This window comes from Protobothrops mucrosquamatus, unplaced genomic scaffold, assembly GCF_001527695.2.
Source record: "Protobothrops mucrosquamatus isolate PMUCROS unplaced genomic scaffold, P.Mucros_1.0 scaffold6472, whole genome shotgun sequence".
NCBI classification, from domain to species: domain Eukaryota; kingdom Metazoa; phylum Chordata; class Lepidosauria; order Squamata; family Viperidae; genus Protobothrops; species Protobothrops mucrosquamatus.
In genome coordinates, this window is record NW_015392296.1 from 1,094 (window position 1) to 19,029 (window position 17,936).

The 17,936-nt window shown below is 36.1% G+C and overlaps 2 protein-coding genes across 2 annotated transcripts; both read right to left on the bottom strand.

Moving 5' to 3' along the window:
• Positions 1-4,048: 4,048 nt before the first annotated feature.
• On the bottom strand, positions 4,049-7,764 carry LOC107300250 (olfactory receptor 1102-like). The gene is made up of 2 exons (XM_015829587.2): positions 6,846-7,764; positions 4,049-4,086 (listed from the first exon to the last, which is right to left on the bottom strand). The coding sequence occupies exons 1-2, from the start codon at positions 7,762-7,764 to the stop codon at positions 4,049-4,051; spliced, it is 957 nt and encodes a 318-aa protein (XP_015685073.2).
• A 5,097-nt stretch (positions 7,765-12,861) lies between these two features.
• LOC107300251 (olfactory receptor 1019-like) lies at positions 12,862-13,863 on the bottom strand. The gene has a single exon (XM_015829588.2). It carries the CDS (start codon positions 13,861-13,863, stop codon positions 12,862-12,864), a length of 1,002 nt encoding a protein of 333 aa, XP_015685074.2.
• Between the last annotated feature and the right edge of the window lie 4,073 nt (positions 13,864-17,936).

A 17,936-nucleotide genomic window follows, 5' to 3' on the forward strand; every position in this document is an offset into this window, starting at 1 on the left:
ATCAATTTATCAAATCATCCGAACCAGCATGACATTTTTCATACTGTCTGCACTTTATGACAATTCTATGCCAATAAATCTGGAATTCATCAATATGAGAAAGGCTGTTTTCAATATTGCAAGACATTTTTCAGTGGGTAATAAAATTGTATCCTGTCATGTCTTGGGAATCATTTGCCTCTGCTTTTCAGCAACAACATTATATACTGTTCCTTGGCTTTATTAATGGTTGGGGAGATAGCTTATAAAAATCAGAAGAAGATTTGGATAGATAGGATGACAGAATGTGGAAGCACAAAATTCTATGCACCGTTTGTCTGTGTAATCTAATAAGAAACCAGACCAGATTTACCTTTGTTGACTTTTACCCCAGAACTAATATTATTTATTAATGTTTATATGATTGTTCTATTCAGCATCTGATCCAGGGCAGCATACATCAACAACAATAATTATTATAAACAACACAATCCAAAACAACCGCATATAGATATATAAGTACTGGGAAAAATCTTGTAAATATCCTGTCTTTTGCAAGAAAGGGAAAGGGAAAGGGAAAGGGAAGGGAAGGGAAGGGAAGGGAAGGGAAGGGAAGGGAAGGGAAGGGAAGGGAAGGGAAGGGAAGGAAAGGAAAAGAAAGGGAAGGGAAGGGAAGGGAAGGAAAGGAAAGGAAAGGAAAAGAAAGGGAAGGGAAGGGAAGGGAAGGGAAGAAAGGAAAGGAAAAGAAAGGGAAGGGAAGGGAAGGAAAGGAAAGGAAAGGAAAAGGAAGGGAAGGGAAGGGAAGGGAAGGGAAGGAAAGGGAAGGAAAGGAAAGGAAAGGAAAGGGAAGGAAAGGAAAGGAAAGGAAAGGAAAGGAAAGGAAAGGAAAGGAAAGGAAAGGAAAGGAAAAGGAAGGGAAGGGAAGATTAGATTATTGGCATCTTTTTATTTATTTGTAACCCTTATAAAGCAGTATTCTATCAGCTTCAAGATTCTAACTATATATCAATAAATTATTACACTATAAATACTGAATAATACTTAATGTTCTTACTCTTATTATTAGACAGTATGGGGAAATGGCCTTACAAAGCAAATTTTGTTTGTGTCATAAAAAGCACTGAATAATTATATTACTAATTTATTAGTATTGGATTTTATAGCCTGTGATGAGAAATTCACTTTTATAATAGTTTTATTCCTACAGTGTCAAAACAATCTGGTTTTGTCTTGAGCATTATAAAATTAAGATATCCGACAGAATGCAAAGAATTGAAATCATAGCAGCAGTTAAAACTATTAAAACACCAGTTCTACAGGAATGGAACATAATAGCTGAATCATTTAAAGAATTGACTTTCATTGTTTAAAATGTTTAGTAATAAGTACAACATTACTGTATTCAGGATTTAATTCATATAACATTATTTTTGTTTTGGCGATCATCCTACAATCTTGCAGCTTTGCTAAAGAAAGATCAGTATTACTGAACAGACGGATTGATTGGTATAAGTCCAGGGAATAGATAGTAATTAGGCTTCATTTTTATTTTTGAAAGAAACACAATTGATGTTACAATTTGATTATTCTGACATCTGTACTATGAGCTTAGTGGAAAACCAGACTTGCTAAATGTAGTGTTTAAGAAATAATAATTTAGAAGCAAGAATGTTTGGTGTATCTCCAAATCTGTCAGTCAACATCCTATGTGTACTACTCTACAATTAGACACAGAAAGTTGTTTTTGATTAAAGGTGATGTACATATTTTAACAATACTTGGTCATTCACAACATTAAATAAAAGGATTCAATATTCTAGTCTACCTCAAAAAAAAAAAGAAAAAAAAGAAAAACCACAAATTGTTCCTCATGGTATATTTTGGCTATAACTTGCTGAATTTCCTGCTTAAATTAGAGGAAGTTTAAATAGCTGCCAAAATTCTTAAATACATTTGATTCAGCTGATCACAGTTCCTACCTTTCACTTCTGCAAATAATACAAATTGCAATGAGAAAGAGAAAACATGCTGAACTTTCTTATTAAATCTTTCTGATTTAAAACTCAGAAGGGACATGACTACAGCAGTTTAAAAAAAACTGATTTTAAATAGCTATCTTAAAATGTATTCATTATAATTTCTACCCCACAATTCCATTCCCAGCATACTCAAGGAAGCTAACAGACATGATAATAAAAAGTAAAATAAAGTGATTAAAGTCCAATAAACATTCATAAACAATACATAAAAGCAACCTGAAAAGTTTCAATAAACAATTTTCCCAAATGTAAAAGGCAACATCCAAACTCAGATTTAAAATGCAGCAATGCACTGCAAGAAGCTGGAAATTTGGCTTTCATATGAGAATGCCATTTTCTCCTATTTAAAAGGAAAAAAATGAATTGAAATATATATTGCTCATAACTTCCCTTTGTACATAAAAAAACTCATCAGTTTGCTAAAACTGATTTCTGTATGCCAACAGGCAGAACAGCAAATCCATACTCACTTTGTTTAGGTGCAAAAAAATACAGATTATTTTGTTTTGCAGGCTGGAGACAGACATCTTCTCTTAGCCTCTTAAAACAAGGGATTCCCAAATGATGATTATATCAGGAAAGTTTTGGGTTTGTTTATTTTTAAACCTCTGGGAATGGTGCTCCTAATTGACTTCTGACTTTACTAAGTCAAATCTACAATATTCTTCCTCATTTTACTGATCAGCAGTCTCATAGGGCAGAAATTTGTAGGCAAAATAAGAAGAAAACAGAATGCCCATCTTGGTTTTTTGATGGACAACATTGTAGACCAGTGATGGCGAACCTTTTAGAGACCGAGTGCCCAAACTACAACCCAAAACCCACTTATGCATCGTCGGGTGCTGGGTGGGTGTGGCCCATTGGCTGGGTGTGGCCCATTGGGTGGCCATGGCTCCAATGGTAATGGCAGACTGGGTGGAACTAAAAAGTTCAATCAATCAATTCCAACTTTGCAAGATCTTTTTTTTTCCTGCGAGTTGAAATTGATTGATTGAACCTTTTTTTTTGCACACGGTGGTGGAAGCCTAAAGCGAAAAGGTTTTATAAAACCCAGCTGAAGGCCTAGGACTGGGGCAACGGCGCCCGTGCCCACAGAGAGGGCTCTGAATGCCGCCTCTGGCACCTGTGCCATAGGTTCGCCACCACTGTTGTAGACCATCATTTTGTGACATTAAACTTCCCACAAAAGGCTTTAAAAGGCTTCAAAAGAATTTCAGCAAGTATTACACATCAAATGGAAGCTTTATTTATAATAAATGACTTATTCTGCTTACAGTCGCTTACTTCTACCTTCTCCAAAAGTAAACTAGAAGTAACTTTATTCTGGATGGGAAATACAAGATTTTTTTTTTGTAAAGGCCTGATGTAGCATCAAGTTCTTACTTTTGATTATGTAAGAACTAGCCATCACAGAGATGCTCTCCTTAGGGAGAATTGCTCTGCTAGGTTTTCAAGACTCTGTTGCATTATCCTAGAGCAGGGGTGTCAAACTGCTGGCGCGGGGGCCGGTTGCATCATACGGAGGCCACGCCCACCCTAGCTCCGGCAAATTGCAGTACGTCGCGACACATCACGTGACATGGCGAGTTTGACACCTGTGCCCTAGAGCAATGATCTCCCCAGGAATACAAATGGTTCAAACTTCCTGACCTTGCCAGCTTCACAGGACAACACAGCAGCTGCCTCTGCTATCTCAGATACTTTTTTTGTCCCATCTTTCTTTTGCTTATTTTCCCATCAATTGTGAAAAGCAGGAAATGGCAGCACTTTGTGCATATATCATTTTTACACCAGAATTCTAAAAGCCCAAATCTAAACATCCATGACTAATTTGATATATGTATGTCTCTATTTTTAAATTTTGTTTATTAATTAATAATAACTTTACTAGAGTTCTAAAGAAGAAAGAAAAATCTAACAAAAAATAATATTTAGAATAGAAAATAAAGAAGAAGGGGAAAGGAAAGGCAAAAATGCAGGAAAAATGGGAAAAGGATAAAGAAGTAACTTCCCATTTTCTTTTACAGTAGTTATAAGTATAACTGTAACTTAACCTCTTGTTTTATGGCTACAACTTTTTTTTTAATATAGCCTTCTACTTTTTTCTAATTATAAAAATCATATGCAACATTATAAGTTCATTTTTTTTGCTTCACGCAAAAAGTCCAAAAGGGGGTTCCAGTCAGCATAAACCTAGTTAGCATATTTCCTTTAATCACAGCTTTCAATTTAGCCATGTCAGCTAGTTCCATTATCTTCACCCTCTATTCCTCCATTGTGGGTAATGTCAAATCTTTCCACCATTGTGCATCTCTTCTTTCTTTCTTTCTTTCTTTCTTTCTTTCTTTCTTTCTTTTTCTTTCTTTCTTTCTTTCTTTCTTTCTTTCTTTCTTTCTTTCTTTCTTTCTTCTTTCTCTATGTCATGCATCTCACTGATGCAGCTGCTCAGGGTAGCTTATGATATAATAAAAGTAAAAAAGAACTAGAAAACATTTAACAAATAGTCTCACTGCAGTTATCATATATGAAAACAAAATTCTCACTTTTTCTCACAGTCCAAAAGAACTACCTCTGGCTTCAATTGTATATTAATCTGTAAAATCTTCTAAATCAATGTATGTAACTGAATCCATTTTTAAGCATCCAATAAGTATGGTAGAAACTCCCTCTTGTTGTATACATTTCCAGCCTAAATTTGAAATACCTTTATACATTTTACAATACATCATTTTATAAAAATTATCTTTAAGGTTGTAACAAAACCTGGAAATGTCTTCACATTACATCCACAACAATCTCCCATTATTCCCTTTGTATATTGTAACCAATTTCAGCCCATTTTATCAAACATACTTACCCTTGTTTTTTGTCTGTTCCTTGTTTATTTGCACTGTTATTTTAGTAAAAATCACAATAACATGTTCATCATTTGTACACAGTTCTGTTTCATATTCAGTCTCTCAATATTCAAAACCAAAAGTTCTTTTATCTTCATTAAATTTCTCTAGCACATAGGAAAACCACTAACAAGTATATCCTTCTATGCCAAATCTTCTTTTCACTTCATTCTGCATTCTCCTTGAGAAAATTCTAATGTCACCAAAAATTAACCATTTGTGTTTAGTTATCAATTATCTTCTGTGATATGCTTCTTGTGCTGAAGCTTCAAATGTATTTTCCGATATAGCCTGAATTTACATCTACAGTTCATAATGGCACGTCTAACAAAGTGGTTTTTAAAAACCTATGCTCATGTTTGCTTTATCATACCATAAATAACTGATATTGATATAAGCTATTATTTGCAATAAAACATTTAATAATACCATTTCATTTCATTTTTTATTTTACTAAAACCTAGGTTTGGTTGACATTTTGAGGTTTTTCAGCCAAATATGGATTGCCTCTGTGGGAAGTCAGCCCCCCCAGAGAAGGAAATATTAAAAGGACAGAATATTATATTTCCTCAAAGGATGTTAAAGAGGCAGAAAAGCATGCCCAATTTTTCTTAATAGCCCCAAGTCTCCCTCCCCCCAAGCAGAAACCAGCTCTGTAGAAATGCAGATGTAAATAATTCATTCAAGAAGGTTGGAGCCCTCCAGCTAGAAGCTTAGGAAGACAAAGACACCTAAAATCTACATACCCCACCCAAAGTCTAAGACAGGACATAATAGGATTAACCCACAGATGCCAAAGGGGCACACTCAGACTCAGTTCAAAGTACATGACACAGGAAATACAAAGCCTCGAACAGGAAACACCCTCAAGAGCCCAAGAGGGTATAAAAACCCACTCCCTACATGTGCTCTCTCTTTTCTTCCAGAGCCATCTTTCTATCTGGCTCTCTTCAATAAACTGCAACCTTCTTTCTAAAGCAGTCGCCATGTTGTTTATTCCTGGCTTGGACTGAACCCTGATGAAGACTTTTCCTTCAACATCTCAAATCTGAGCTGAAGCTGCTAGGATTTCCTTTTTTCTCAATCACTCAGGCTTTGGCTGGGAGGGGCCAAAGGTTGTTGCAATTGGCATGGCCAGCAAACTTTGCTCTCTCTGCTCCACTTTTTCCTGCCTTCAATCACCCATTGCATTTTGCACCCTGGCTCCAATCATCTCACCAAGTTACCTTTGTCCTGCTGTTACTTTCCTTTTCTCATGCTTGCAGCCTTCATTTTTCTTGCTCTCCAACACACAAATACAGTTTCTTCTCTTGATACACATACACCCACCAGAAGGTATTATTCCTTTGTAGCTGAAATGCTGGTGTGGTTCAGCTAATCCAACTATTGGAAATCTCAGAGGGAGAAAAAATCTAAAAGGAGAGGAACAGGAACCTTGTACTGACCCCTGGAAGAGTTTCCTTCTCAAAAAAACCTAGGTGCAAATCTTCCATGAGCTACAGAAGCTCAGTATGTGACTTCAGAGCTGACAGGGTCTTTCAGCCCAACCTACGTCACAGAAAGGTATTGAGAACATTTATTTCTGTATTTGGGGGGAAATTGCTTATAGTTTAATTACAACAGAATGCCCCCCCTCCCCAAAAAAATCAGGAAAAAGAGCCAGTTTGGTGTAGTGGTTAGGATACTGGCCTAGAAATCAGGAGACTCTGAGTGCCAGTCCCGCCTTAGGCCTGAAAGCCCGCTGGTTGACTTTTGGCCACTTATTGTCCCTCATAAGATAGTTGTGGGCAAAAGAGGAGGGATGTATATTCACCATCTTGAGTTACTTGTAAAGTAATAAAAGTGGGATAAAAATCTGATGAATAAATAAAGCTGCTGGTTTTTTTAAAAAAGATATGTATTTATTGTGTCCATGCTCTTGTCCAAGAGCATCTGAAGGCATCCTTCACCTCCTTGTTTCTCAGACTGTAAATCAAAGGGTTCAGCAAGGGAATGATAATAGTGTAGAAGACGGCAAGAATTTTGTCACTCACATCTTGGATGGGAGATCCACTACTTGATTTTGGTCGGAAATGTAAAATAAGGATTGCTCCGTGGAAGATGGTAACTGCAATTAGGTGTGAAGTGCAAGTGGAGAAGGCTTTCAACCTGCCTGAAGCTGAGTTGATCCTCACAATGTTGGCAAGAATATACATATATGAAAGAAAAACACTCAGCACAGTAGTTGCTTCTACAAGTCCAGCCACATAAAAAATCAGAAGTTCATTTAGGTGAGTGTCAGTACAGGAGAGCAATAGAAGGGCTGTGATGTCACAATATACATGGTTGATCTCAGATTGACAGAAGGACAATCTGAAAGTGAAAACAGTATGGAGAAGGGAATGCAAAAAGCCCAGGAGATAGGAACTTGCCATCAGAAGAATGCAGACTCTGGGTGACATGAGGAGTGGGTACAACAAGGGTTTGCAGATAGCCACGTATCGGTCATAGGCCATTGCAGCAAGGAGAAAGCACTCTGCACTTCCCAGGCCTATGACAAAGTACATCTGCATAGCACACCCAATAAAGGAAATGGATTTTTTATCTTCCAGAAGATTTGCCAAAGACTTACAGGCAACCACAGAGGAGAATAATGAATCTATAAAGGACAGATTGCTGAGGAAGAAGTACATTGGAGTGTGAAGTTGGGGGCTGGCCCTTATTAAAGAAATCATTCCTATATTGCCCACCAATGTAGCCATATAAAAGATCAGGAACACTAAAAATAGAGTGATCTTCAAGACAGGCTTGTTGGTGAAACTTATAAAGACAAAATCATTGATTTTTGTGGTGCTGTTTTCCTCTGTCATTTTCCTTCCAGACCTGCAAGGTAAAATGAAAATGTGGAAGATGAAGAAAGCAAACGTTTTTGAATAATTCATATGAGTGATTCAGGGAATTTGTGGATTCCAAATCTAGGGATGACCATGAGTTTGAGTTATATAGAAGTGCAAGGAAATTTATGAAGAATGTAGAGTGAATTTTACTCAAAATGTAATTTGCATTCTTCTTAAGAGTCTATTTAGAAAATTAGATGGAAAAACTCACAACAAATTGAGATCTCTTTTTGAGTTCACCCAAAATATTCTTCCAAACAACAAGTGAAACTTAAACTTTTCTGCCTCACTTTCTTGCTGCCCAATATGCTGGGCTATATTTTTTTACCTTTCCACCAGTTACATTGGCATGATGGTTGTGGGTAGTGGGAGCAATAGTCAAAACATGCAAAGGGCATCAGGCTTTGCATCAAAACATGCAAAGATTGGAGTAGATGGAGAGATTATGTAAACTTAGTTGGAAGAAGTAGTTTGACTAGATACATGTTTAAGCTAAATGTATGTTTGGAAGCAGATTTTTAAATATATTGGGGACAGTGAAAAAAAATTAGCCATAGTGGGAAATGGTAATCATTCATTCTTACTTTTCATATACCATTAACTGTATGAATATCATTGTCTTTTTTTAAACAGGAAGGAAGGAAGGAAGGAAGGAAGGAAGGAAGGAAGGAAGGAAGGAAGGAAGGAAGGAAGGAAGGAAGGAAGGAAGGAAGGAAGGAATTTAGCCCTTCCAATTATTTGTCTCTGAATTCAAGTTCAAAACCTTCTCCACATTTTTACAATTCAATCTACATGATCAAGCTATCTAGTTTATTTAATAAACACCTGTTTTAATAGGCATTTAAATGCTACTGTGGGGGCTATTAAATAATCATTCATAAATATTACCTTGGTAATGTTCTCTTTTCTCTCCACTTCCTAAAATTAATAGAGATGAGACTTTCTACAATGCAAGGGATTAAATGAAGTATTGGTTTAATCTGAGAAACAGTGTAATGCATATTCCAAAAAATTAAATACCTGATCATTTTAATGAGAATGGAGACTCCTGGGGATCCCTGTCTGATTTGGGCCACTGTTTGCTTTTTGTAGAATAAACAGAAAGGAAGCCCCTGCACAGTCCATATGAAATCCAAGTTTAGTTTAGCTCTAGCTCCTGTCAGGCTCTTTTTTATAGACAGAATTCCTACTCTGTAATTTTGAATTCACTATACAGAATCCTGCTTGTTGGATGCCTGAGCCACTGATGAAGCATCATCTCTTCTCCTTTCAAAGCTCTTTTTCATCTTCAGAACAAAGGCTTTTCTTAGAAATACTCTAAGCCTCAACCAATAGGGACGCTGTATCACTATACAAAATGTGTATAAAATCAATGGACACAGGGATGAGCAGACTGCCAAGAACCTCGGAGAGTCAAAACAATTCCAGAATTCAAGGTCCATAGAAGAGTTAAGGCCAGTGAGGGAGACAGCTATCACATCATTACATCATTTCCCAAAGCAAAAACATTCTTACCCTGAAGCTCCCTATCAAATACATGAACTGGTATCATGAAATGTCTGGTTTATATGCATATCCAAGCAGAGGTGTCTTTCCCCACAGCACAAACCTCATCTCTCCAGGCTCTGGGTGCTTGGAGAACATCTTAGCATCCTTCACAGTCTCTAGAGAGGCTGTGATACTCTTCAGACTCAAAAGTGTCTTAGACTACTTAAACTAAACTAGAGTTTGGTTAAGCAATCAGTTGTATGTGAGGAAAGAAAATATATATATAATTTTATTTATTTTATCCCACCTTTATTATTTTTATAAATAATTCAAGGTAGAGAACACATATAATAATCTTTCCTTCTCTTATTTTCCCACAAGAAACTTGCTATCTTTTAATAATTTATCATTTTTTCTGATTTTTTTATTTTTGTTGTATAACACTCAGAATTAATAGAATGAACGGAGTGGCCTTATAAATTATTGAAATAAAGAAATGTTTAAAATGAAGTTTGTTTGGTTTTACTTTTAACTGCTGCTTCTTGATGTCCATGCAGTTCAAGCCTGGTAAGAAGGTCAATGTAGATGATTCTATCATAACTTGTTCATCCTTCTGGGCTGATTATGGTACCATCTATGGAGAATTCAATATACACCTGGCAGAATGCCGAACAGACTATGGGAACACGGGGGAGACAGCAAGATAGTTAAGGGGGAAAACAGACAATGGAAAAATGGGATAGGAAAGAGTATAGATTGAATAAAGGGGGGGAATAAAAAGAAACAAAAAGCAATTATTTCTGACTGTTATATTAAGAAAAAACTTTAATATATATTGTGTATATTATTGTATTTAATTTTAACATATATTATATATGCTTAATATATAATATTAAATATGATGCAATATAATTATTATATTTAATATTAAACACTTATATATTAAACATTTATGTGTGTGTGTGTTTGTGTTTCACATATATATAATACAGGTAATCTTCAACATACAACCGTTATAATTTGTGACATGATGGTTTCTCACACTTATAATCATTGCAGCATCCCCTTCATCCCATGATCAAAATTCAGACCTTCGCAACCGACTCATATTTATGACAGTTGCAGTGTACCTGGGGTCATGTAATCATCTTTTACGACCTTCTGACAAGCAAAGTCAATGAGAAAGCCAGATTCACTTAACAACCATATTACTAACTTAACAACTGTAGTGATTCACTTAACAATTGTGACAAGAAAGGTTGTAAAATGGGGCAAAACTCACTTAACAAATGTCTCCCTTAGCAACATAAATTTTGGGCTCAGTTGTGGTCGTATGTCGAGGACTATATGTAATGGATATGTAATGGGAAATAGGTCTGCTGCAAAAAGATTCTTGAGTCCCCTGGGAAAACAACAGAAAGATACTCTGAGTAACTACATTTAATTTACCCCAGTTATGAATTGAGCTGGAGAATTGCTTTGCTCGATTTCTAAGAGTCTGTTACACTACCTTAGAGCAAAGATGATCTTCCCAGGAATACAAATGGTTCACACTTTCTGCCTTTTCCAGCTTTACGGCATATCACAGCAGGTGTTCAGCTACTTCACATATACCTACCAGAATGTGTTCTTCCTTTGTAGCTGGAATGCTGGTGTGGTCCAGCTAATCCAGCTACTGGAAAGCCCATAGGGGAAACCAAGTAAAAGGAGAGGAAGGAGAATCTTGTACTGACACCTAGAAGATTCTCTTTTGCACTAATCTGCCATGAGCCATGGAAACTCATTGTTTGATTTTAGAGCAGTCCGTATTTTTCAGCCTAACCTACCTCACAGAAAAGTATTGAGAAAAATACTTTCCTTGACAGTGGGGAGCTGCTTGAGTACACAGTTCTACACTTCTAAGTCAGTGTTAGATTCTCCAACAGTACACGGGGGAGTAAATGGGGTTGTCCTATGGGCAGCTGCTGGACAATATTTAAGATGGAAGGTCAGATCAATTAAATGGGTGTGTATTTATGTATCTTTTCTTTGCTTGATTTTGAAAGTTAGACTGCTTCATGGGCCTAGGAGGAGGGTGCTTCCAGAGCCTAATAAAGCAAGAGGTTGTGTTCAGTTCCTCAAGTACAGTAGTCTAATGGGGCTATACTGAAAATTCAACTTCAGAAATGGCTTGATAGCTGAACTTAGTATTACGGTTATACAAAACCAAAGAGTTACAATTTGGGCTGTAGGGAGAAAGTAATCAGGTAAGAAACTAGATCAGATTTTCTGCTCATTCATTGGACCGTAAATGAGAAACAAGCCCTCAATTATCTTCTATTTACAAGTTTCATAGTTTATCCAGCCCCATCATGACAAAACAACAAAATTCTCACAACACAGAACACCAACAAGGATATCTTTATCACCCCAGTTAGAATTAGGTGGTTTTAAAGCCCAAGAAGAAAAGATATTTTTATTTTCCCCCTTTCTAAAATTTATTCCTAGGAAATCTACAAGGAGCACACATTGCAAAGCTGACTTGCTTTCTTCATTGCCTGCATCAACTTCCAGCTTGCAATTTGCCAAACAGAAACGGGCAAGGAGGGGGGTGGTAAATTCCTAGGATGGGGGGAGGCTAAGGAATGCATGAGAGCCTTCTGCTGCCAGAGAGGAGATACCCACCAAGGCCAAGTTCTCTGAGCTACTACTTAGAGCAGAATGTTTTTCCAAAATAAAAGCACTGAGTGTAATTGATGGACAATGAACTGTGGGCGGCGCAGAGGTGAAAAGGGTGTTTTACCCATGTGGGTTTTCAGAGAAAAGCCTCAGAGTTGACTTTGCTTAAGCTGTGCCTAAATGGATTTTTCCATAAAGCTTTACTCTTGGTAGTTCCTACGTGCCAGGAGTTTCTTTTCTTGGATGTGCCAAATGGGACGGTTGACAACATGTGTCACGTGGAATGGAAATGCATGAAGAATGTTAGAGGATCCACCAATTGATTTCACAGCTCAGAGTGAAGATGTACATAGATTGATTTATTCATTTGATTTTTAAGGCTTCCTCCTAATCAAATGACTCTGCACAACTTATTTAGGACTAAAAATATCAAAATAACAAATCCATAAAAATCATTTTTATTTTATATTAGCAATTAGACAATTAACTCTAAAACACTCATAAACTTGGTGGCACAGTGGTTAGAATGCAATATTGCAGGTTAACTTTGCCCACTGCCAGGAATTTGATCCTGACTGGCTCAAGGTTGACTCAGCCTTCTATCCTTCGGGGGTCAGTAAAATGAGGGCCCAGATTGTTGGGAGCAATATGCTGATTCTATAAACCACTCAGAGAAGGCTGTAAAGCACTGTGAAGCAGTATATAAGTCTACATGCTATTGCTATTGCTAAACACGAACCCATGGTCTCTTGGCCTTGTGCCTAGAGAGAAAAGAGATCTTCAGAGGAGACCCTAACACTTTGTCATCAAGTACATGGAAAGAAGAATAGTTGAGAATACAGTGAATCATTTATAGCAAAGAGCATTCCACTTTTATATTTCAGAAAAAAATATTTACAGATTAACTACAAAACCATGGCCCCTCTAAATTAGGAAAGCTGTTGCTTTTTTAAAACAAAAAAAAAATCTAATTATTTTGACCCAGGCTCTTCTCCAAGAACTTCTTAAGGCATCCTTGACCTCTTTGTTTCTCAGGCTATAAATCAAAGGGTTCAGTAAGGGGATAACAATTGTGTAGAAAACAGCAAGAATTTTGTCACTCATATCTTGATGAGGTGATCTGTTGCTAGATTTTGGTTGGAAGTGTAAAATAAGAATTGCCCCATGGAAGATGGTGACTACAGTGAGGTGTGAAGTGCAAGTGGAGAAAGCTTTGATCCTGCCTGCGGCAGAGTGAATTCCTATTACAATGCTGGTGAGAATGTATACATAAGAAATTGCTACACTCAGGATGGTGATTATTTCTACAAGCCCAGCTACATAAAAGATCAGAAGTTCATTGATGTAAGTATCAGAACAGGAAAGTGATAAAAGCGCAGTGATGTCACAGAAAAAGTGATTGATAACTGAACCACAAAATGAGAGTTGGAAAGTAAAAATAGTATGTATAAGAGAATGAAAAAGACCAAGAACATAGGAACTTGCCACCAGAAGAATACAGACCTTGGGAGACATGAGGACAGGATACAGCAAGGGTTTGCAGATAGCTACATACCGGTCATAAGCCATTGCAGCAAGGAGAAAGCACTCTGCACTCCCTAGACCTATAAAAAAGTACATCTGTATTGCACATTCAGTATAGGAAATTGAGTTTTTATCTGCCAAAAAGTTCACTAACATCTTTGGAGCAAACACAGAAGAGAAGCATGCATCCAGAATGGATAAGCTGCTGAGAAAGAAATACATAGGGGTATGGAGACAGGCACTGGTTCCTATTAAAGCAACCATTCCTAGATTTTCAATCAAAGTAGTTACATAAATGAGAAAGAATATTAAAAAGAGGATGATCTGCATTTTAGGACTGCTTGTTAAACCTACAAATATGAAGTCCTTGACAACTGTAGTAGTGTTTTCTTCAAACATCATGTCCAGATTTTTCCCCCCATATCTGCAAAAATCCAAAGCATAGATAAGGAAAAGCAACTTTTGTTTTTGTACAACACAAAATGAATGTACGGAGTTTATTGCCATTAGTGAGTAAAGATAATTGAATAAGGTGACAGAAATCTTTTGGAAATAAATCTTCCCAAATGAATAACTGTTAGTTTACTGCTTGCAGGCAGCAAAACCAAGAAGTAATTTTGAACTAGCTTAAGAATTTAACAATTATATTTAACCTACAACCTGATCTGCCTCAGAATTAAATACTCCTGAAGCAAATTTATATTATATGATTGAATAAATATACAGGATTATTGGTTAATGCTTAAAAACAATCTTGGACTATTATTGGCATGATGCTATCCCTTAAGTTTATGACGCTGTATTCATCCTGCTATTTAATACAAAACCAACCCTAACCCAAATACAACACTATCTATAGTTTTGGAAAGAGAAGCAAAATTAAGAGATGTTTAGTTTAACACACGGTCACCAAATTAATAGATATTTGCATCCATGTTTTTTCACTTATTTTCATAATTTTCTGAATAAGCAACTCAGTGTGTTCAGATTTATTTCTGAGCAAAACTGAAAGGTAATAGTCGGTAATTAGAAAAGCCAAGAATAAGCCTGAAACACATGATCATTTATATATGTATGCACAAACATTTTTAAAGTTACTGGAATTTCTTTAAATTTCTAAAATGTAAGCAAAATATCACCATTAAATAAAGACATCCAGGTAGATATGATCTTCTATCATTGAACAATTACAATTTCCTTAGTTTAAAATAATGGCAGATTTCCCACAAAATAAAATCCGTTGCAGGTGAACTACAACCTGATCACACCTTTTGTTTGCAGAATGCATACTTTCTGGGGATCAGAAATCCAGCTACATGCAATACTTATATTTGATTTCTGCATTTCCCCCCACTACCATCTCCAAATACTTTCTGGTTTTTTTTTAAAAAAATAATTATACTATTGCACTGCTTTTGTTTTTAGAACTGAATAAGAAGAATAAGAAAAACAAGACTTTGTATAAAATTCAGAACTTTTCTTGTGCCCATCCATCTCCATGCTTGACAGCTATTCAAAACACGTGCTGGATTGAAAACAGAATGAAAAACAAGGGCAAAGGGGAAGACCCTGACTGGAAATGGAAAGAGGAGAAAATGGATATTTTAAATGAAGTAGTTCTGGGAAAAATCTATGGAACTGGATTGTATATAGTCTAACTAATCATTTTAACCCCCCATATCATACTGTTGTAAAACAGGATGACTTGCTGTATAATGGTTATATAAAGTTGTTCTATCCCTTTAAGTAATTTCTTTCAAGTTAACAGCTAAAATAACCAAAACTAACATAGTATAAAGCAAATATTTACTTACCTTGGAAACGGTCTTTGTAGAAATTTAATATAATTCACAGTTGGAGTAAGAAGGAAGAGACACTCAATTCTCGTATGCTTTAAAAACTAAATTGTATTGACAGGTTTTCTAGGCAGCAGCCTTTTTTTTCCAGCTGTATAATGGTTTGTTGAATAATCATAATAATAATGGCAGTAAAAATCATAAATTTTGGTCAATTTTATTTGCAGAATCTAATGCAAGCAATAAATGTATTTTAATAATCAATCCCATGATTAATTATATTATTTTAATACCAAAACGGCTGCTTTATTTTCTTCATTAATCTGCCTGACCACATGTGGTTCCTAAGCTTATGCTCAACTGTTTTAAGTTCACAGCTGGTTTCTAATTTTCAATCTCTGCTTTTTTGCAGTTTTTAGCATAAACAGAAAAAGTTTGCTGATCTGAATTAGTACGATATGTCCTTGCATAAGTCTCTGAAGCAACTTAGAGAAGTTAAAAGGAATTTAATTTATTCCCTTCTGAATTTTTAAACCATTCTGAGGTCCCCTACAAAGTTTGTGTCTCAGCAGAATGAAAATGGGATACTGATTTAGTTACTTGATTTCTTACCTACATTTCCTCCAAGAGCTGAAAGCAGCATACTTTTCATAAAATCATATATTTTGGACTACTATGATTTATGCACCTGCTAAATCAGAAGTGCTTGGTCTGCCTTTTTTTATAAATGTATGTCAAAATGCACATAAGTGGTATCTTTTTTTCTGTTTCTTTTTAATTTGGTTTTAGAAATTGGTTCTTCTTTTTTATTTGACTTCCCTGCATAGTTAGACATTTTACAATAATAATTATAACAGGGCTGCAAGCATAAGGGTTTTATATATATATACCAATGATATTTTATGATGCTTTACATATATATCAGAAATCTCTCTTCTTAATCTTATTTCAATATGAATTTGGGATTCTACCTGCTTACTGGAAACATTGGAGTAAATTAGATTTTATGATAGAAAAGGGCCAGAAAAGTATAAGGACTTTGAGGTTATTATCTGACTCCTTTTTTTTCAAACTTGGCATAAGGATTGCAAGAACTTTCTCAACTAGTAAATTTGAACTTGCCTCCTGTTTTGATGCAGATATTAGATGATCCAGTTAGGTGGCCCCGAGCACCTTTCAATATTTGGGATGAGGTAAATGTGAAGTATCTAAAGATATAAATGATACCAAGGCTGATTATATTTTGAAATGCCTTCCCATGTTCATTTCCTCAGCTTCTTGTCAAGACTAAAAAAGTAAGAAAGGCAACAACAATGAAATCTCTGCCTATCTTACCTCCCTGCACTTATTCTACCTGTTAGGAGGTCTCTAGTTATTTTTGCGATTCTTGACTCTGGGTTATCCAGCATCTTGCAGTTTAGAAACTAATACAGGCCCATAACCCTGTTGAAAATTTGAAGTCCACAGTAGTCCTTGTTAGAGAATATACTCCTAATCATAAACATATTAGGAATATACTCCTAATCATAAATCTTTCAGTGAAAGAACACTGAATAATCCCATTAACAGAATAGAAGATGCTTATTGCACGACAGTCTTGGATGTGAAGTTTGAATTTAGTCCATGTATCAATTAATGCCAAGTCATTAATTATCTTTGCCATTAAAGATAGACTTAAGAAATGGGTGGGAATAGAAAATCAGAGCTTACAGCTTAAAGAAATGGCCTGTTTGGGATAATTAACTAGTTAAGACAGGCTAGAAATCGGGAGACTGTTCTAGTCCCACCTTATGCACAAAACCAAGGAGGTGACTTTGGGTCAGTCACCTCTTTCAAATCTAAGAAGGAATTGGCAAGCTTTTCTGGAAACTGCTGCCCAAAAAACTGCAAGGTTCAGTTGGCTGGCATTTTTGTTTTATTTACTTTACATCTGGAAGAAAGTGAAGACTTGATGGGGAGGAAGAGTTGGAAAAGTTCCTTCACCTCTTAAACTCAAGATACCCATTGAGTTAACAATAGGCCAGATGAAAAGTATGTGAAAACTCATCCCCATATTTCTCTCTCACCATTTGCCCTAGTAGTCAAACAGGCTTCTACTATAAGTGTGGGTTGCCAGATATCTGAAGAGGCAAAGGAGGACACAGACAATTGGGTAGGAGGACAAATAAAAGGAAAAGGAAGACATAATATTTGTTTAATTTTCTTGACATTTGTGAGAAGAATTATGTACAAAACTGCAAAAAGATATACTTAAGCCTACATGTATATGAAATTATGTTTACCACCATCAGAAAGTCTGGGTTTTTTTCAATTACAGGAACGTGCTAGAGTTTAGTAGGCAAAAGCCTTTAATATTCAACTGATTAAGTTCTTGTCAGTTTCAGACACCAGTGCAAGTCAGCCCCAGGGACTAATCAACTAATTAAGATCATAGAGCTGAGATGGTTAATTTGCAGTTAGCACTTATTAGGGAAGTGCTGCATCACAGAGAAAAGCTGCTCAGAAAGAGACACTCAAAAAGCCATACAGTAATTGCTTTTAAGGCGATACCTGCCAGAAGGGGGATATGAGGACAAAATGGAGGACATATCCTCCTTTTGCAGTATATCTGGTAACACTACCTAAGCACTAGATGCTAAGATGTCTTGTAGTATTTATTCATGCCAATTTTGAAGTAGT

Bases quoted from the DNA above. Each gene is read 5' to 3' on its own strand.
- LOC107300251 (XM_015829588.2), bottom strand. From the start codon at position 13,863: ATGATGTTTGAAGAAAACACTACTACAGTTGTCAAGGACTTCATATTT.
- LOC107300250 (XM_015829587.2), bottom strand. From the start codon at position 7,764: ATGACAGAGGAAAACAGCACCACAAAAATCAATGATTTTGTCTTTATA. The intron at 4,087-6,845 runs GCTCTTGGACAA...AAAAAGTTGTAG, and splicing joins GGTGAAGGATGCCTTCAGAT to CCATAAAACAAGAGGTTAAG.